The sequence below is a fragment of the Molothrus ater genome, chromosome 2 (genome assembly GCF_012460135.2).
Source record: "Molothrus ater isolate BHLD 08-10-18 breed brown headed cowbird chromosome 2, BPBGC_Mater_1.1, whole genome shotgun sequence".
Taxonomy (NCBI): Eukaryota; Metazoa; Chordata; class Aves; order Passeriformes; family Icteridae; genus Molothrus; species Molothrus ater.
The window spans coordinates 79,546,888-79,568,894 of record NC_050479.2 but is presented as its reverse complement, the minus strand read 5'-3'; the positions used below and the strand labels follow the sequence as shown (position 1 = coordinate 79,568,894).

Sequence of the window (22,007 nt, the reverse complement as noted above, 5' to 3'; positions counted from 1 at the left end):
TGTGCCAAACTTTGATGGAGGTAATTGAACATGAGATGACAATACCCTCATAACTTCTTATATATATATACTATAGGGGAGCATGTGTTGCATGGGTAAGGCAGCAGCTAATAAATACCTGTAACTTTCAGCAAATATTGCCCAAAGTGAACCACCCATATCCATATCTGTGTTCTGTGCAGAGCACTGAACATCTGCCATAACTCCCTGATGTCCCTTCCTAAGTATGAATTATATAAACCAAGATTCTCTGAAGTAGCTATCAGACATGGGAATCTCACCTGCATGCCTGACTTGAGATATTGCAAAAAAATAACTTGTATTGCAGACAGTTCAGGGTAACTGCCCCTCCATTTCTAATCTTTTGATAGGAATACATTGTATTATTGCTCTTTGAAGTGTCATCCTTCAGCAGCAAAGAGGGGAAAGAAGAATGAAAACGGGAAAACAGGTATCAGTTATTCTCACCTGCTTAACTACCATGGTGAGCTAAACCCTTGCTGATGCTGATACAAATCTGACTGGTTTCCTCAAAGCACAGCACCCTGGAGATTATTTTACAGAGACGCTTCTGAGGCAATTCACAGTGAGCTAGAGCTGTCTGAAAGTCAGAACACTGCAGACTTTATGGCAGGTACTTTCTTGAGGGAAACAGATTTATTTGCTATGTTTGCTTGTCAAGCCCAGCACCCTGTCTTCAGTGCTAGTAAGAACTTTACTTTCTGTTTGATATCAGAATACTGTGATGCTTTATGCATTTCTCTCTTTTGATTCATACTTTTTTTGTTGAACATCACTACTGCTTTTGCCATATCACTTCAGCTAACTCTAAAATAACATGGAAAGGGAGAGATAAACCATACAGTCCCAACAAAAAAAAAATTAAATCCCCCCAATTTCTCCCACAAATACAGAGATGTGAGAGTAAGGGCTGAAAAATGGCAGCCAACAATCACTGCAAAGCCAGAAGTTACACAATTTAAAGTAAAGTCTCCAGGCAAGCCAGAGACTTGTTTGCTGCCACAGGGTAGCTGACCTCACTGCAGGACAAACTGCACATTTCTTCCCCTAAGCCCCAAAAGAAACAAACTACACTGGGAAAATAATGTTGTTGCAGCAATTTTTGCTGGCATTGCAGTGTCTGTAAGGGATCATTTGTCATTGAATTGAACAACATGACTGTTGTAGGAGAATTGTGATGCCAGCCTGGCCTCTGGCAGTCACAAGATCCATAGCCCTGATCTATATAAAAAGAGAGCATTATAATTTAGGACATTGAGAAGGGTCACTCTGCTCCATTTTAATTAGAAATGTAGCACTTACGATTTAACAAAGGAAAAAAGTTCTCTTACAAAATATTTGACAAGCTTCTTATGAACTCTAGCTTTGCCTCCAGAAGAAGATGCCAACCTTTACAGGACAAAACCACAGAAACTGTGATAACAACTGGCACTGCATGTGACAGTGCTAGGCAAGGCATGTTACTGAAATAAAATGTAACATGGCAGAAATGTGATTGCAAAGAGGAGAGATGATCAGCTGAGCTGGCTGAATCTGATGGAAACAGAAACTGTCTGATGAATAGAGGGGGAAGGAAATATCTGGAAGAACAAAGCTTGACTGGTGCAGACTTTTGAGAACAAAGCACACCCTCAGTGAGGCTGTAGAAGATAGGCAGGACTGATGATGAGTCCCAAAGTCACATATAAAGGCCTGAGGAAAGAGCTGAGGCCACTGCTTGCTGCTGGTGGTTTTCCCAACAGTGGATCAGGTCTTGTTAGCTACCATCTCCCTGGGTTGTTCCCATGCACATGGACTATATCCAGAAGGGTCCCCCAGCTTCCAGCCTGGATCTTCATCTCAGCTTTTTCAGCTGCATTTCTGCTCAGACATGGTCCTCACCAGTGCTGCTCTCATCCCACCACCACAGCCCAAATGGTGTGTTTGCCCCAAGAGAGCCAAGGCCCACCCTGGCCAGGTCCTTGAACTGCGGGACTGGAGACTGGAGGGCACCTCTGGATATTTGAGATACAGCCCGAGTGCCCCGAGTGAGCAACCTCTGGAGCTTACCTGAGGGTCTGTGCTGCAGTCACAAGACCATGGCTATTTTAAGGAGATTTTATCGAGGGCAGACCTGAGAGGCTTCTTTCATGGAGTTGAATTGAATTGAATATATCTCATTTTGTTTCTTGGATAACTCCACTGGACAGAGGCACATTTGCTTATTAGAATCATTGTCAACTGAATCCTTGAACTTCCCATATTCTCACCTTTTAAAATCAGCTGTGACACCTGGGTTCAATAAAACAAGCAGAAATTTGAGATTCACAAGAAATATAATTCAGATATGCACTTATGATATACAGATGTTTTGAATGAACAAGTCAGAGCATAAACAACAGCTCACAGCACGATGATGAGCAGCATGACTTTGTCTAAAATTGAGAGCCAGGGACAGGGCTAGCCTTGCATTCTGAGCCAGGAAAGATCATTGGATGCAAGGCATAGCAGTGACTTCCACAAAAACGGCTTAGGTAGGAAGAGAATAGGTAATTTTAATAAACATGTATATGAAATGGATTTATTTTTGCATATAAAAAGATCCTTTCAACCAAGCAATTTAAATAGAAATATAGAACTTAAAATGGCAGAGAATTCACTAAAAAATAGAAAAGTAAGGAATCCCCCAGTGACAGATAGGGTGAAACATCAGGTTGGGAAGACACAAAATTATCCATGGACTGATGAGACTCAGGAGAGAGAGCACTCAGATGTAATAACCCTGCAGAGGTAGCATATGCACCATGGATTCTAACAGAAACTTGAAACAGCAGAGTTGCCAAGTGAGGGGAAAGCAAGGAGATGAATCTGATTCAACTATCCATGCAAATAGTCTCAGCAAAGTTTTGGAGATTAAAGTAGTACCTATGTTTAAAAGCTGTGTACTCTGTGAAGGGTAGCTTGTAAGGCTGACCAGGTAAAAGAGTTAAGTTCCCATTGACAGACTTATTCCTGTATATAGTTGGGTCATATTTAGTAATAATAAGTTTGCTGAGCCTTAGGCTGACACCCTCTGGAGCCTACCCAGCAGTAGGAACAAATGGATTCTCTACCTTGTGGGCAAGAATTGCTCCAATAATTTATTATTCAATATGAATCCATTAACAGTAACAATGTCATCAGCTTTGGAGGAGATGCTGTAGCACAAATTATGCTGAAAGACTAACAAATCCTCACAATGATTTAACTAACCTTGGGGAAGTATGAAATAAGACCACTGGGCTTGGTTTCCCAGGACTTTGGTCTCTGGGCTGGCAACTGAAACCAAGAAAAAAAATGTTGTGTTCTACAAAGAGATTATATTAGATATGAAGATGGTCCAAAAAATCAATAAACTCTGAAACTTCCAATGGCATTTATATGTCAACATTTAGAGGGCTGGATACATTAAAGGTTATTTAAATTTTGGAAAGTTGCTGAAAACAAAAATATAGAACAATCAATTCTCCCTAAGTATCTAAGATACAAATGGAAATGCCTCCAAAATAAAACTTTGTTTCTGAGTGCATTTGTAACAACAAAACTCAAAGGACTTCACTGGCTTCAGTAGTTTGAGTTCACTCATCCAAAGTCAAATAAATCCATCAGGTCAAGAGACAAATACTGTACAGCATAAATTGTCCAGAGACATCATGAAAAACACCTCACAAAATGCCACATCCACAAATTCTAAGAAGCAATTGAGCTGTTTAAAAACCACTAAAGAAACTATTACCTTAGGAAAAGGAGTGCTGGGGGGGCACATGTACCTTTTACCTGCAGGATGACAGAAAGCCCAAAGCTCAGCAGTACGAGGCAATGCTGCTGAGCCCCAGAGAAACCAGTTTTTCCAGGAAATACGAGGTGGGGGGTGTGTTGGAGCTGCCAAAGCTGGTAGAAGGAAGGGAGTGAAGTTGCCACAGCTCCATGTTCAGCACACAGTGAGGCTGAGCACATAATCCTGATAAGCACATGAACATGTGTATACACACCTCAAGCAGGTGTGAGCCAGGTAAGGGAAGAGGCCAATAAGAAGTGGATCCAACAAGGTGGGATAAGGCTTTTTATCATGCCAATGTTCTCTCTTACACAACTGGCTCAAGTGTGGAAACTGCCCTACCATTGAATCACAAAGTGCAGAAAGGATCCCCTTGCTTTCCAAACTCCTTTTCAAAGAGAGGAGCCCAGGCACAGCTGGATTCAGTCCTATTTTAGTGAGAAGGCAAGAGAGACTGCACTGGTCAGGCACAGGGCATGGACAGACTGACACCTGTATTGACCATTCCCCGCTCACATGGGATTGACTGGACCCTTTTATCTCTACATTCACAGAATCTTAAAATTCCATTTTTCCCAATACACTTTGATTCATCACTTCTCCCACTTTTGGTTGCTACTCCAAATTTCCATTACAAGTCCTGTACATGCCCAAAATACACTTCCCATAGGTCCTACAGGGTGTTCCCTTGCCCCTTTAAGCAGTAACGCTCTCAGTTTTAGTACCTGAGAGATGCTCCCCAGTCAACCTCTTTGATGATTTTCTAACCTGGACCATGGACTGATTGCTGTGCTGTGAAAACCCTAGAAGAAACCAGGTTAGGGCTCCATTTCTCTGATGAGGATATTTTGGTTCCCTCATTTCTTTGCATTGACAGAGATTGGTCTTTAGGCACATCAGTGGCCCCTCTTCCCTTTCTTCTGTGCTACAAGACAAGCTCCTAATCATTTGGTGCAACCTGTGAAACTTGCTCTTTTGAAACCAACTCTTATTCTGTAAGACAAGAAAACAAGGTGAATTTATTTGAAGTGGGGTTCATCCACTCACAGTTGAGCCTCTGTGCTTCTTTGTGTTATGTTGCAAAGCACCCAGATGAGTGCTTTGTGACATAACCTTGCAGATTCTTTTTCTGTAATTTGAGAGGCACCTCCTTTTGGATGCAGAGAAACTTTTGCTCAACTCAATCTGAATGTCTACTTAGATGCTGCTTTCTACACCCCAGCCACTGCCTGCCTGGAGTGAATCTATGGAACTGTAAATTGGGATCAATTTGTAATTGTTAATAAAAACATTTTAAGAAAAAACAAATTAAACCAAGAGTAAAAAAAAAAATACTGCTATCAGATGCTACTCATCCAAGCATTCTAGAACTTGGAGATGAAACCACTGAGCTACTAATATTGAGTACAAACTAATATTTAGACCAGTCTCAGTATATACATCCAAGCATTTAGTCAGCTCACAGACCTACATTACACTAATCAGAAGAACTGTGTAGGAGTCTGGAGGATAACTCGGCTAACTGTGGGCAAGATTCAGACTTCTCATGTCATGTAGGTCCAGGATGACCAAAACATCTGTGGATAACACACAAAATCATGGAGAAGGTTCTCTTCCCTTCCTGAAACCCCACCAAAATGTTGCAATCGTTTCTCCCATGGACAGCATGTGAAAAATGAACTTCAACTGGTGTTGAAGCTGTATTGATTGTTTTCTGCTAGAGAACACTTTGTCACTTGAGAAATCAGAATTATTAATTTGAGAAATCAGCAGCAGAAATACTGATTAATCCTTACAGAACCAAATAAATTAGAGCAGAAGAATGGGACGTCTGACAATACATTCCTATACACTCATAATACATTCCTGCAATTACAGAATGGTAGTGAGTGATGTATACAGCTTCTCTAGTCCTTCATCAGGAAATATTTTAATATATAATTAATAAAATAATCACTTTTCTATTGTGTCCCTCTTGCCTTTTACTCTCCCTGAGATGAACTGAGTGCAATCTCTTAGGTTGTCCATCAACTAATCTCATTCCTCACTTCTAGTCAAGAGTTTTCCAAGTTAACACTTTTCCTTCTCTGTCAACATGTTGAGACAGCACTCCATCCTTACAGATAAGGCCAAGTCCACAGCAAATCTATAGGCTTGTCCCATTTTAAAATGGCTGGATTTTTCTTTGTGGTTTTCTAAACAAGAACTGGAATTTCAGTGGGAACACCTGCATCTCTTTTTACATTTAAAAATTAACTTCCTACAGCACCTCTAAAAAGATGCAGAAGCCTAACTTTAACTGTGCCCTCATGAAAACCCTTGGAGTGAGGGTGGAATTTTTCATGACTGCCTATGTGACATTAAAATGAGATTTGTTATCAATGAAAAATCAGTTCTAGAGCTTGTACGTGAGTCTCACGTCAGTCTCCATTCCTTGGACAACTTCAAAGGTAAATTCTGCAGTAGGACAGGCTATTTCTTCTAGTGATCCAGTAGTGGAAACAGGCAGGATAACACTGAGTTTGCAGGGTAATTTGTAGTTTTATTGATACAGAAGATTAAAGTTTTACAGAACATCAGGCAAACCCATCCTCTTATTTGCCCAATACTTGAGGATGAACAGTTACAGACAAGAAAATTATCCAGTTACCTGTAGTGCAGCTAATGATTAAATTACATTAAACTGTTAACAATATTATATTGTAAAATATAAGTTCATATACAGTATATAAATACAAAGGCTTTCTGCTCCCTGTCAGGAACATAAGCTAATCACACATTTTGCAGTTTAATTTAGCTTGTGCTAAAGTACATTTCCGTCTTAAATATATACCTTAATGTAAACCATACCTATGAAATCTCTCAGTTTCATTCCCCGCCTCTTAACTTGCAACTAATATTACAGCACTTTAAAAGTTGAATGTACACTCTTATTCAGAAGAGGTTTCTGTCAGAATTTCCTCTCTCTTAAATCTTTGGCAATGCTTTACAGGACACTCTCATTAGTCAGACTTAGTTTTTTACCACATGACATTTTAATCTTATCCAAAGCAGGACACTCTGGTTCCTGACTCCTTCTGTCTGAAAGAGCAGGCCATGCAAATGTATGAGTGTTAAAATTATAAAAATCCTACACTGTAGGAGAAAATTGACATTGTGCAAAATACATTAATAAACATTTTAAAGATTCAAAAGATATAACATTGTTAGACTTGGCTACACTGGCCAACTGCATAAAAGCACTACTTCATACCTGGTCAGTCGGTGGCCATTCACTGCTCTGGAAACCTGTGCCTTGACAGGCTGCACTGCAGTCAGAGCAGGAAGATGTGCATGGCTTTGTATTTGGGCCAGCCTTTCCAAGGTCTGATGGCTAAGATCAGAACCCTCAAACCCATCAAGTATCTGAACAAGTTATGTGAGTTTCACAAGGATATGTTACATTCACTGGGTATCAGGGTCACCTCTGTAGGCTGTAAGTATCCAGCTCAGCAAATATTCATTGATAGAAGCATGGCAGTATTCACTTGCACCTGACAAAATCACCACCAAACTCTGAACTGGACCAGTCCTTCTGCACCCTGGTAGAAGCACCTTCTCAGAGCTGCTCACCAGGACACAACTGAAGTAGAACAGATATGAATGGACTTCAAAGCCCTTTATTCTCCCAGTACACAAGTAGAAAGATGAAAAACCAAGAGGAAAAGTAACTTGCATTTAAATCCTCTCAGTCCTACTAAAGATGTTTCTTGCAGAAGTATTTCATGTCAAGTAAAATATGCCGCACAGAAATATATTCTATAGGTGTATGGGTCAGGTAAGTAACAGATTCACTATGAAACAGACGGAAACACTGAGATTTAATGTCTTTTAAAACAGCTTAAAGACTAAAAATCCTTCAAGATGAAAAGCTGAAGTTACCTTTTTCTTCTCTACTAACTACCTGCATTTGCTCTGCTGTGGCACTTCCATAAGAAAGGTTAATCTGTGGTATCACACAGGCAGACTCATCCCTTCCAAGTGCCTGCCAAGTATCTGATTTTGTCCATGCTAAAATCAAAATTAGAGGATTACTCAGAACTATTGCTTGAACAAATACATGCAGTTTAAACTACATGCTGTAACAAATCCCTATCAGAAATGCCCTCATCCACATGGAGATAAAAGTGCACATTACAGTCACCAGCTGGAAGATGACAGTGGAAATATTCTTCAGAGAAAATATAAATATAGATATATTTAGTAGTATATTACTCTAGCACTGTAATGCCAAATGGTAGATTACTAAATGGTAAATTTCTGAGGAATATACTGAAGGCAGGCAAAATATTACATATATTTCTATCTTAATTTGTATGACTACAGTGGAGAGGTTTTGGCATAACATATTTCTTGGGGGAATGTTATGATTAAAAATATTCTGTAGAAAAAATTGTTTCTTCATAACAGGAATGAGTATGATAAATAGTTATGTTATTGCACAAACGATAGGGTTTTTAGAAAATAAGACCAAAAATAGTGCTTCAACATTTGGAGTGAAAGTCATCTATGAAGTGTGAGACAGAAAGTCAAATATGAACCCTGAAAATCAGGATTTTTCATAGGAACTCAGCCAGCAGGCTTGCTAAACAAAACTAACTTCCAGCCAGATACCAACTTATGAACTTACTATTTTTTTTTCCAAAAAAGACAAAAGAAGCAAAAATACGTAAAGAGCATGTTAGATACTACTTAAGGCAGAACATAAAAATGCAAAAATAATTATTATATGTTCCAATAGAAATATAGATACGTAGTCTACAGACTTCAAGCCACAGGCAATAAAAAATACAGCATTTCATACTTTTGTATAGTTGAAATAAAGGATAAAGAAATTGTGTAAAAAATGGGTCAGGGTAACAGTTACCAAAATGTACAAAAATAAACTGCTTATCATGTGTGATGTTGAATGTTTTTGCATGAAAGTAATATTGCTTTGATAAACAAAACAAAATCTTGTAACTTTTCATTCAAAGTCCAGAAGAGATATATAATTACTTTCTAAAAAAATAATGTATTTTCACATGTATATCCTACATCTTACAAACTGTACCTCTTTACACAGTACCAGTAGTTGAAAGCAGGTCCTGAGTCAAGAATTTCTTGTTAAGGATTGAAATAGTTCACAGTGCCTGGTTAATTACTTTAACCCAACCACCAAATCTGTAGCATTTACATCTTCAGGAAAGCTCCCTGTTGCATTAGCAAGAACTGTGGATGCTGGATAAATGATTTCTTCAACCGTTACGTATGTCCCTGTTAAAAATCCAACAAATCCAACCACAGCTATAAAAACATCTTTAAATATTGTCAATAAACTTAGGTTTTCCTTGTAGAAAGTGAGGATTTCAACCAGAGGTGGCAGAATCAGTCCCAGAGTGCTGCTGCTGACGGCTCCGACGAAAGAAATCACCAAGTCTAGGCGAGGGATCAGAACTGCTACAGCACCTAAAGCACAACAGGAGAAATGGTGGCTTCAGATTCAATGTCCTCATGAGAAACAGAACTGTAACAAACACATCATCAAGTGGTTCAGGCTTTTTACAAAGTTCCATCATTCTGTATTTTTCCAGCTCCTACGTAGCACTATATAGTGTGTGTATGTGAACTATAGATTAATGCACATATTTGTCAGTAACCCACATCTTCATGCTCATCTGAGAGACCCAGCTTCAATTCTGAATTTCTGCATGAGCTGGCAGAGCATCAAGTTAAAGTATTCTTGTACTTACAGGGTAAAGAGATTTGGCCTGCAAATCACAGAGAAATGAATGATATGAAATTGCAAGGAAATGTTTTAGTTTTTGGTTGTCAATAGATTTTTAGGATGAAGGAAAAAAAGCTGAGGAAGAGTAGAAGGGGCTGTTGCATGCTGCTCAGGAGACAGGAGGCAAAAATATATTACTGTCTATTAATTTGTATAATTAATAATCTAAAAATCACATAAAATTATTCAAAGTGAACAAACCTGTGTGGCTTGGCAGTCACACAGTCATTTAAGTGACTTTTACCTACACACTTGAACAATCTTGGTTTGTACAACTGCTTTCAGTCTGTAAAACGTCGCTGTAATAGTTGCCTAGTTAACTAAATGAGAACTTGAGGAGTCTGAACACAAGGCCCAGTAATCCTTTTAAGCTTGGCCAGTGTCACCTCCTGAAACTACAACAGTTACAGAAACAGAATCCTTCATGTTGGACCAGAAACACTTCTGGTTTTAACTGCTTTGGCTGGCAAGGTCCCCTAGTATTAACTCAGATATATCAGCTGTGTCATGTTTTCAGTCCTGGATGAGAAAACAGCTTTCAAAAGCCTCTATATGACCCCTGTATGTGGCAGAAATGTCTTTTTTCCCTTCCATGAATATACTGCCTTTTAACTATCAGACATTAGTGTAAAGAGCATCAGACTGTTTGCATCCTTCCACCACATCTCATCAAGACAAAGAAGCAATCATAAAGAAAAGGGAAGTGGAAAAGAGGTGTAAATGCCACCAGCATTAATACCATGCATTAACACACACAAAAATACCATGTAATATGTTTTGGTTTTTCCCTAACTCCCTTCTTCACTCTGAAGCCAAAATAAAAGCATGTTTGGTTTTAGAGCAATTTCACTGACCATATGTTATTCAGTGTTTATGTTAATGAACAAATGGAACAGGCAGGAAGGAGATCTCCACAAAATATGTGAGGATGAAAACCAAAAGGTGTGTATTAGCTTTATAATGCATAACCATGAAGTTGTGCTTTCTATTTGTAGAGTGTCTTTGCTGTGGGCTGAATGGCACCAGCTGCATCAATTCTGACACACTGTGATTATGAAAGGCAGCATACTCAAATGATGTTCCTGTTGATGCTCTCCATTGAGGATAACTTTGGGAAAACTGCACTGGAAAATACACTCAAAATTCACTTAAGGAACGTAAGAGTTGTCCACTGCTGCCTGGCAACTTTGCTACACATCTTAATGAAACTTGTACCTATAGAGTTCTCACATAAAAAGGAGCTAAGACTAAAATGTATAAAACTGCAGAGGGAGAGTGGATTCACTAGCTCATCCTATTTGAAAGGAACATATCATGCACAGATCTACCGGAAAAAAAAATCTATTAACTTGTTCCTGCTTGAGATGACTGTAGTTTATTAACACTTTGGGATTCTACAGAGATATGAGAGGCACTGTTTAGTCAAAGAAAAACTGGGCAGAGACAGAAGTGGAAACCTTAAAAACACCCTGGCACTCAAAAATAGGTAAGACAGTTTTTTTTATCCCACCGTTAGGATGGACCTACTCAATGCCAAACAGTTTCTTCCATTACATGATGTGACATTTGAAGACTGGAAATGTCACATGTTTATGCATTATCCAGGACAAAGCTGAATGAAAGGCAAAAGGAATTATGCCAAAGTTCATAAAAGTCACTAAATACCCACCACTGTAACTTCTGCAGCCATAAATGTTCAAGCCACAAGAGTACGCACCATAAACGTACAAACAATACAAGATGAGCACTCAGACCAGATTGCTATGTGTGATACTTACACAGCCATACAGAGTCCAAAAGTAACTGAAAAGTGCAGCTGAAGTGTATTGCAGTGTCTGGTAAAACTCCCAGCTAATGACTATGTTGAATGTGTTGTTCTAAAGTAAAAGAGAGGGCTGCACACTTTATTATCTTGCCAATTCAATAGATGTAGTGGGTGTATTCATTAAATATAGATTTTCAACTTCTATAATAGACCTCTTTCAGTTCCACATGTGTCCAGAGTTTAGAAGGCACTCATTAATTTATAGTTCGTAGTTTTGATTCCAACACTTATTAAAATAATGAGACTATGTTTCATATTTTTTAATTGGAAAAAAATCCAACTCTAGTTTGTAATTGCTTCAAGTTACAGAAAAACAAAATGCAGTGTGTTGATTTGAATCTCATCAAACGTTTGTCTGACTCATACAAATTTGTATGAATCTGGATATTGCTGTGGGAGGAAGTTTAGAAAAGTGTTTCAAGGTTTTAATTAGTGTCTTATTTATTCCCTAACAAGCCAAGAGAAATACAATGCATGTTTATTACCTACCAAAGAATGTATTCAAGAGTTAAGAAAGGGCTCCTTTTTCCAGAAGCAAATAAGGGGCATTCCTACAGTAGGAAGCCTGATTTTCCCAGCCATTTGTAGGTTTCAAAAATACAATGTAAAGAAGAAATTCTGATCCTTCATCAGCAGTTATGAAACCTTCTGGTTTGGAAGCTCAGCTGAAGAAGTAAGTTCTGTATTAGTAATAAGAGACTTTTTTTTGGTCAACAGTTAAATTGTCTTTAGGCTTGAATAACAGAGTGTGGGCCATATGAACAAAACATTCTGCAGAGATAACAAAAGGTATAATCATATTGCTTCTAAAACTCTGCAGTCTAATCTCAAAAACTACAACTCATGGTTTCTCCAGCCTCTCTCAGCTATGTGGTTCCACATTTGGGTCAGCTGAGACTTTTTAAGGGGAGGAATGCTATAGTGCAATGTTTAGATTCTCTTAAGGGACATAACACCCCAGTGGGATGATACTCTTAATTTTATTATCTTTATTTTGTAGTACTGCTTCTTTTACAACTTTTTGTTACAGAATCAGTGTATTAGTTGCCAAACTTGCTTCTTGGGAGACAATTCCAGTGAGATTGCTGGGGAGGAACAAAGTTTTGCCATTTCCACCCAACCTAAATGCATTATACCTGCTGATGAAGTCAAATAGGTGATTACCATATTCCAATACTTCCACCAGTAATCAAATATTGAGCTCCCTTACTTATATCAGAAAGTAATGCATATGCCATGCTAAATCTGTAAACAGGATGGGCACAGCTGTAATCAAGATCCATGGATGTAAGTAAAGATTGAATATAACTTTGGTCCTATCCATAGATAGTTCAAAAGCAAAGCATATTATGACTTCATCAGGACACTTTAATCCCAGAATTCACTTAAAAAGCCTTTATTCCCATACTTCTAGTAGGACTTAATTAATTTATAAGCATCTTTAGGACCCCAGAAACCAATTTTGAAATTTAAAATGCTAATAATAATAATTTCGACTGTATTTTCCTTTTCCTCAATAATAAAGCTATTTAATACTTCTTCACTAAAATTATTAAAAGAAATTATTTTTCTGATAATACCAGATTTTAGATTTTATCTAGGTATTCAAACATAATTCTGACAAAGAAAACCAGGTTAGTGGTATTCAAATGTTGCATCTGAAAAAAAGAAGTAGTACATACACTACCAGATCAGTAGTATGGCACAAAAAAAATTGTCCTAACAGTAGGTTTTATAAATAGGCATAGTCAAAAAGACTGGGGGCTTCTTAAGTACAAAAAATGTTGGCTATTACTAGGGAGTGGTAAGTTCATACAATTGAAAAGTAAAGTAATTGTCTCAAGTGATATACAACCAGTTCTCTTCAAAGGGAAGTGACAGCGTTGGGGAGGCCCCTGACCTGCAGGAAGCCAGCATACACCAAACTTTCTATTTGTACCACTTTTCCGGGACCAGAGAGCAGACTACAACACTGATGGGTGTCTGACATCCATATGACCTCCAAAAAACACAAAACAAAATTGTATTCTTAGCATACAGATGTCTATGATATGGTAAGGAAAGGATCCCTTCCATGAGTTAAAATTGCCAAGAATTCTGCCTGTAGGTAAAACAGCAATTCAAAATTTCAGCCTGAATGCTCTCTCCTATCTAATATCCCAGGCTGCCCCCTCTGTCCATCTTCCTTTACTGCAGTAGTGCTCAGCCACTCAATCTAGCATCCTTTTCTTCCCTCCCCCTACTGCAGTGCTTCCTGGATCCCCTTCCTTAATGCAGTACCTGCATATTTCCTTCCAACTCCCTCCTCCTTTTCTGCAACATTTCCCTCCACATTGCCCAAGGTTTTTTTCCTTTATCTTTTGTGAGAATGGAAGAACATTTCTCTGATATGGACTGCCCCAGAAGGCTCAGCCAGTTTGGCTGCAAGGAGCATACACGTGCAGGCTGGACAACTGGCAAGTCAAGATAACATCATCTTCTCAAGTCCTACATCACAATTAAAACTATTCACCTTTTAAAAATAAATGTCAAAGTCTAACAAATTCTAATGTTTCCATGAGAAGTTGCTCATGTAAATTAATAAAAAAGAATGCCTTCCACAGCAGACACCAAACTGTTTTGATACATGTGTACAAAGGAATATGAGATCAAGTAAAAACTGTTATCTATCTGCAGATAAACCTATGCAAATAATAACTTAAGAACATTTGTAAATAATTTACATGTTGATACCTGCAGTTTAAAAAAAGGATTTTAGTTAAAATTCTGGCATAATTTTACTTTATTTTTTGTTAAAAATGATAATTAACATAGGGTTTTAGGTGGTGTTTGTCTCAGCAGTTGAGACATTAAGACTTTAAGATACATATAGAAGGTAATTTCTTAAAAATATATTTAGATTGTCTTCACAAAAAGTAATTTTCTTAATCCAATTTTCTAAAAGGCATACTTTTAAATTTGCTCAATCTCAAAACCAAAACTAAATGGGAAAAGGAACAAAGCAGAAGACATGTTGCAGTTATATATGAGGTCACAAATTCTACTTGCACATTGGAGAGAAAGAGGGACAGCTTGCACACAGGACAACCACACACATCATCTAGTTTGGCTTTGTTCCCTTTGGAATGAAAAACTCCTTCATCATTATCTTCCTGCAACACACAGTATGAGAGACAGAAACATAAAGTACTTCACATCACTTGCCCTCACACTACACCACCACATTTTTGATTGCTTTGTCCTGTGCTAGTAGGAAAGACCAGACTCACACAGGAGAAGATGGTTTCAATATCCTAATCCTTCACAAGGAGAGGTGATAAAGGACACTGCCCTGACACACAGCAGGGAATGGGCAGATCCATTCCTTCCCCAGAGCCCCCCACTCTTCTCAAACATGTAAATAAATTCAGGTTTTACAGCACTTTGCATCCAAGATGTCAAAACTGTTATCAGAAGGGTTTTTATTATTTTTATTCCTTAAGCAGAAAGACACATGAAGAATGACACCAGACCAAAGAGCAATTTAACAGCAGCATTGAGTCCAGTCTTCTTACCAGGCTACTTAAAATACCTACAGCCAGGGCAAAGGACTGGCACACACCACTGCTATGAGACACCTGTTCAAAGGCAGCATTCCCCCCTTGCTCCACTAATAAAATCACTCCCCTTAAGCTGTCTGTGCTCTATATAACCCCAAAATTCAGGCAGCGCAGTTAGTTCAGATTTCAGCTTCCACAACCTGCACCCATTTTAAGCAAAATCCAGTGTCACAATAATCCAGTGCAGAAGGAGGCTGTGTGAGCAGGTGTGGCTTCACAGGGACAGGGATGAAGCAGCAGTGACACAGCTACAATGCAATTGTTCCCCCTATTCTCCTCCTTGGGACCACCCAGACTGACTTCTCTCTCTGAGCCAAATGCCCAAGTGGCAGTCAGTGGTAGCTTGGCCTCTTCATCCTGTTCTGCCTGTCCCCATCAGATCTTCAGAATTAATGTATTTTTACTAAGCACCCCCCTTAGATGGCAACACACCAAGAAAACCAGACTGTGAGAGGCCAAGGAACATCCTCATGCTGTAGTTTGTCCAGAGCTGCAGTACCAAGTGGTCTTCACAAAACCAGCAAGCAGACATGCTTGGCACAGCACACACCAGATTAGGTGTACATGTATTTGACCATTTAGTTAAGTACAATCCATGTGGTCAGAAATGGCACCTGTTTCAGGCTGTCAGATCTGAAGCATTTTATTTATTAATTTGTCTCTGCAGTAAATTTATTTGAGCTTTGCTGCTGATACTTTATCATAAAAATTTTTTTTAAGACATGCTCCAGTGATATAATGAGCCAGCTGTTAACATGCATTTCTGGATTCAAGGAATGAATGTAAAGCATACAGCAAAACTCAGAAATACTAAGCGCCAAATGGATGATCCTAGACCATAAAAGTACTGGCACTTCCCACTGGCAGTCTCCTGATTCTACAGGCTCACCAGAAATGAGTCCACAATTGAACTTTTGTCCTCTTTGTCTCACTCTCTCAAAATAATTTGTGGCTCTGAGACAGCTGAAAGGTTTTGAACCACGCAAGCAAAATTAATGTTTGCTTATCCAAGGACAAGACTGTTTTTGCTACAGAGAGCAGAGGTGAAGAAAAGAGTCAGGAGGAGTGGCTAAGCCTTGAAGAGCCAGGCATACTGCTTCCAATGATGCTAAAGAATGGTACTTTCCAATATTCACCATCATCACTCCATACTCCCCAATCTTTCTCTTGGATGCACTGTATATATCAAGCTATCCCACAGGAAAGTAAGCAGGGATACATGGCTGCTACTTAGCAGTTTCATAACAAAAGCAATAATAAATTCAAATAATTTTGTATTAAAATTTTATATTAAAAAGTTTGTCTTGCCATTACCCTTGAAAATAAAATTTTCATTATATGCCTTTTGATTACTACATAAAGCAAGAAATAATGTGGTGAAGATGAAATTGAACATACTTAATCTCAAGCTAATATACTTTGCTCCATAAACACATAAATATGAAGGAGAAACATCAACAAAGACACCTTTAGGAATAGTAAAAATTACTTATCTTTATCCTTCAGGCTTCTTTTCCTGTTTCATAATAAAATTTTACATTTCTTTAATAAAGATAATTGAAGAAACAGATGATTAAGATGACAAGAAGCATCTGTTATTTTGGAATCCTTTTGTAGTAATAGAGTCCATCAGGGTGCCATAAATTGTAACAATCATGTCAGGTAAATTATCTTCTCTAATCACCATCTAAGGACTAAACAATATATTAAGTAATAGAGTAAGTTAGCCCTCTCTCCTCTCATCAAGTATTAAAAAAATCAACATAACAAGGAGATTATGCTCTAAATAGCCTTTAAGAAACTTCTAAGTCTCTAACCCATGTTTTTGGGGAGCAGGGATTGTTTATACGTGCTACAGCTTCCACCAGCAGGAACACATTAATTTGCAGAATTTCCAAAGAAGGAAGTGTGCCAGACCAGTTTGATTAATCAGAGAATTCATCACAGAGCTCTGTACCAAGAAAAACCACAAAGAGGAGATTTAAGCGAGGACATACCATAAAAGAGAAATTTAGAAAAATCACATGGAGAAGTCTGGATGTTCAGAAAATTCTACTAAACAGACACATTTAAGGGATGTTACAGGCAATAAGAACAGCTTTTACAACCACACTGACAACAAAAGGCTGGAAGTAGGAAAGTGAGCCTGCTCCTGGATGGAGTGTGGGATTTAGGGAGAGCACACCCAGCAAAGGCTGAGGTATCCAGTGCTGCCTTGGCCTCAGTCAGCCTCCCAGTCCCTGGTGTCAGCGCAAGAACTGAATAAGAAGAATTTCCTTTGGGAGATGAAGATTGAATCAGGGATTATTTGAGACAACTCAAACCACAACAATATACGGAACATGAAGAGTTGAATTTAAGAATGTTGAAGAGAACTGGCCAATGTCCTTCTAACACTACTCTGTATTGTCTTTTACAAGTCATAGAATCTGGGGGAAATCCCTGGTGACAAGGGAAATTAAATGTTGTCAAGAAAGGCCAAAAGAATAACAGAGGGAAATACAGGCATATTTACTTTGGTCCTTGGAAAAATCATGGAGCAAAGTCATCTTGGAGCATATTGCAGGGCTCATGAAGGAGAAAAGGGTATCTGGGAACAGAAAATTAATGGATTTATGTAGGAGAAATCATGTCTGACCATCCTGATAGCCTTCTTTGATACAATGTGTGGATTTATGGATGAGGAGAGCAGTAGATGTTATTTACCTCAATTTGAGGTCTTTGACACTGTCTGCCACAATATTCTTGTGTCTGAATGGAGGGAAAACAGAGAAGCAAAGAACCTTAATGGATCAAACAATAGCTGTTAATGGGTTGTGCTCTACCTGGAGGCTGGCAGAAATCCTGCAGCTAGCAGGGAAAGTAAAAACTTCCTGTAACTTATAAAAACACTAAATGATCACTTAAGCTGACATAAATTATGTTCTTTAAACCTAGAAAATAATAATGCGCTCACCATAACACTAATATCTAAATATGTCCCTCTATCACAAAGTACCAGTGTTGAAAGTGAGCTAACATCACATTTAAGTGATTAATTTACATTAATTTACATCATTAATTTTTAATCCTGATTCAAAACTGGATCAAATTTGATATTTTAACAGTGATATTTCAGAGTACTTTTATGAAAATGGCTTAAAAACATATTAATTCCTGCTTATTGATAACTTCAGATTACACATCATATTATTTAAGTAACAGCAGTGCTAAGTACTTTACTACACAAAATGGTTTATTTCACAGAGAAATTTTAGCCATTTTCAAATCAGAAGCCACACTCTGATTTCACACAATATTAAAAGTTTTTCATAAAAAGCAAATACGTGGATTCTCATGTTGTTTTTAAGTATCTGAATTGGCCTAATTATTTTGGGCTGTGAAAAACAGAGGTATTGGGTATGATTAGTAGCTATAGCATGTGGCATGTACTCTATTATTACTGACATGGTAATAAATAACTTGCGAACTTGCTGCAACGTATCAAAAGTAAATTAAAAAATAATTCCCTTAGAAAGATAACAATCACTAACAACCAGACTGCAGTGGGATGACCAGTGCATTTCCAAAACAATGCTTTGCAACAGCTGGTGTCAGAGGCACGGGCTAGTTAAAGCCTGCTGTGGTGATTAATGATATAGAAACAAGAAGCTGCCAAGAGCCTTGGCTTCCTGGGGAGGATCATGTGGTTGAGGTTCAGCTCCTTGTGTTGACAGTACTGAATTATGGCCTGCAGTCCAAATCCATCAAAAAATGCAGTCATCTGCAGATGTTTTTTTAGTCTTAATTTGTGGGTATTTCACCTCACAAAATCAAGTTCAAAGAGAGCAGCTTGCTTCATCACATGGGTGAACTCATCTCCAGCTCAGCACAGGGAAATTCAGGCACAGCTCCTGTCCTCTCCCAGCATCCCATCAGCCGAGCAGGGATCACACTTTGCCACTGTCTGGGAACACTCACTGCATGCCAGGCACACCCAAGGGAAGAGGCTCCCTCCTAGGCATTCTTTCTTAGTTTTTTGTGACCCAAGTAGAACAATACCCAACAAAAATACATGATTGCATATCAGAAGCCTGTACCAACTCATATTATCCTGTATCTGTAATTTTCAAAGAGCTCACCATCATCTTTTCACCTTGATGGGAAAAGAGAAAAAATGACCTAGTGCTTACAGCAGTTACACAGGAATAGGGGAACTCAGGTTGGACATGTTCCTCAAAGGACTGAGGCTTAAGTCCCAAATACTGGGTTTTCACCTGCAAAATTACCATTCAATTATTTTTTTCTAAATAAGGAACTGGGCTTGTCTTGTGTGAGCAGAAACTTTTTTTCTGGTTATCTTCAAATGCTTTGCATTCTATTTTAGGGGTGGGTTTTTTTTTTTCCCCATACCAGCTCTATCTTTGGTAATGCTTTTAAGTGGAGAGTGAAATGATTATATGTGAATATATTTTATAAAGCAGTGTGAACTCCTGCAGAATAAAAGGCAATACTAAATATCAAGCATAAGATACTACTTTGTAATAATGTAATTTTTTAACTAGCAGACATTACAGCCACCATATCAACTAATAAAGCCAACCAAAAAAAACAATCACAGTGTGTAATACTACCTCCATACTTTGATACAAATACTGGCCTTAATTAAAATTTATTGGAACATTCTTGTGGAAATTATTATGTATATTTGCTGTCTGTGGTCCTCATATTACTAAAAATTATTTGCAATTAGTTGCAAACCAGTTTAAAAAAATTACTTGTAAACTAGCAAAGAAAAAAGGTAAATTCCAGTATGTTTGAACTTCATCAAACCCCTAACTTTTTACTGTCCAAAAAATTCCTATAATGATTTCATTGTTAGCTCTGGACCACACTGTTATTCATAATGTAATATCCAAATCTAGAGTAATTTTGTAAAACAAAATTCACCTTGAAGGTTAAGTATAGGCAAGATCTTACATTACTTTGGTGTTCCCAAAACACTGATCTGAATGTTGGAGCAATATTTTACTCTCAACCTAAAGAGACCTGAACCTAAACCACTTTATTCATTGCTAAGAGCTTTGTAAATATTGATTTAAGGATGTGATTATAACCATGGAGTTAGAATATTGATCTACCCATTTTCAATGTAAGAATCAATTTAGAAAACAAGTGAAACACAAAACTGCCACGAGTTTTTTCAATTAGAAGAGATAATACTGCTGTTTATAAATCAGATGAGCAAGAATTTAATTAGTTTCCCTCTGGGAAAAAAATTGATGAAAGAAACAAGAAAAGGGAACAATGAAAATACTCACAAGAGAATGGTATCATCAAATGGTATCAGAATGGACTGGGAGGATTTCCAACATAAATAAAAGGACAAAAAACTATAGTAGATCTGCATTTAAGTAAAAGGGGGCTTATGATAAGATAGCTAAGTACTGACTCTTGGTTTCTGGGCATAAACAAAACCTGATGGCTGGATCATCTTGAATGTAAACACCAAGTCACAGAAAGCAACTCTATTTTATGGGTTAGGCATAGCTAAACACCATGGAGAATCTGGAGAACTGTTAACATGGTCAGACAACACAGCAGGTCAAAATTTTGCTATCAGTGTCATGAACGAATATCCATACCTGGTGGTAATGCTCTGTATTTGTTTTAATGCAAGTTTAGTGTTATACCCCATGGACGGAAATACTCAGCATGTTTACTGGGTAATTATACTTAATTAGCAAAATAATTTTTAATAGTTTAATTTTATAAAATGTGGCTATGTATTTGCATGCATTACATAATATTGATTACAGTTCATTATAAAAATAATACTTCAGATACTGTATGAAAAACCAAAAGGTAAAGGAAGAAATTCTGTATTTAACAGCACCAAATGTTGACAGATTAGGAAGAGGTCTGAGATCCCTTCCCAAAGACCTTGAAGGATCTACTACAAACTAAATGAAAAACAGTTTTTGTGCTAAGGAACATTCTGATTTTATCCCCTGCCTTTGTTATCACAAGGTATTTCATACACTGTCAAGAAAAGGGATTCTTTTTTGATAACACAAATCACTCAATAATTACAGTGTAAAAAAGAAAGTCCTTCAACAAGAAGAAAGAGAAAATGACAAGGTTTTATCCATCCCTCCTTTTCATGGCATGAGTTTACAACTATATCCTACAAGCAGGTCATACAGCCATTTCTAAGCATCCTCCTCTTTGGAGTGAGTTGCTGTATTTCAGTAAGCCAGGGAAAGGAAAAACACATAAAAAACCAAAATAAAGCAATAATGCCAAAACCATAATACTACAAGGATTTAATTAATTTAAATGTGCTATAAATTTTTCCTTATTTTTGCTCTAACACTTTAAAGCTGCCTTTATTCTGACAAGCAATCTTTGAAGTACTAGCTCTGCAGTCTGGTGCAGTCATTATAATCAATCCACAGAGGACTTAATTCTCATATAGTTCCATTGGTTCCTCAAGACTAGGAGTTTGCTGCTTATTACACATGGTAAGGGTGGATGAAACAAAACAAAGATTAAAAAATTGCTAATTTTGACCGAATGCAGTTCAGAAAGCACAACAAGCTGCTACCACTCATAAACCTCTTTCCAATCCTTTAAAAACAAGGCAAAAATTTGAAAACCTTTGTGAGATCAGCAACAAATCATGAGTAACACTCAGGCATCATTAATATTCTAGCTTTTATGCTTATTTGAAGCACTAGCAAAGAAAATGCCTGGAGTGACTAATTCCAGCTATGAAGTAATTTTTAAGAGACAATTGAAAGCAAAGCAATGTTTCACCCTTATTGAAAAGAAAAAGAGGCACTAGGATGCAGATATACAAACCAGCACAAAAGTTATACTTTGATGGCCCTGAGTTTTTGATTTATTTCTGATTTCAATATGCAGTGGAAACCTCTCAAACATTTTCAAGGAATACTTTCGCTACTTGGCAATTTTCAA

General features: G+C 37.8%; 1 protein-coding gene across 1 annotated transcript in view; it reads right to left on the bottom strand.

The window, feature by feature from the left end:
• Positions 1-6,338: 6,338 nt before the first annotated feature.
• SLC36A4 (solute carrier family 36 member 4) overlaps positions 6,339-22,007 on the bottom strand; it is a 94,899-nt gene continuing 79,230 nt past the window's right edge. Inside the window, 1 exon segment of the mRNA XM_036392095.1 lies at positions 6,339-9,304. Coding sequence (XP_036247988.1) covers positions 8,997-9,304 — 308 coding nt within the window. The 3' untranslated portion in view covers positions 6,339-8,996.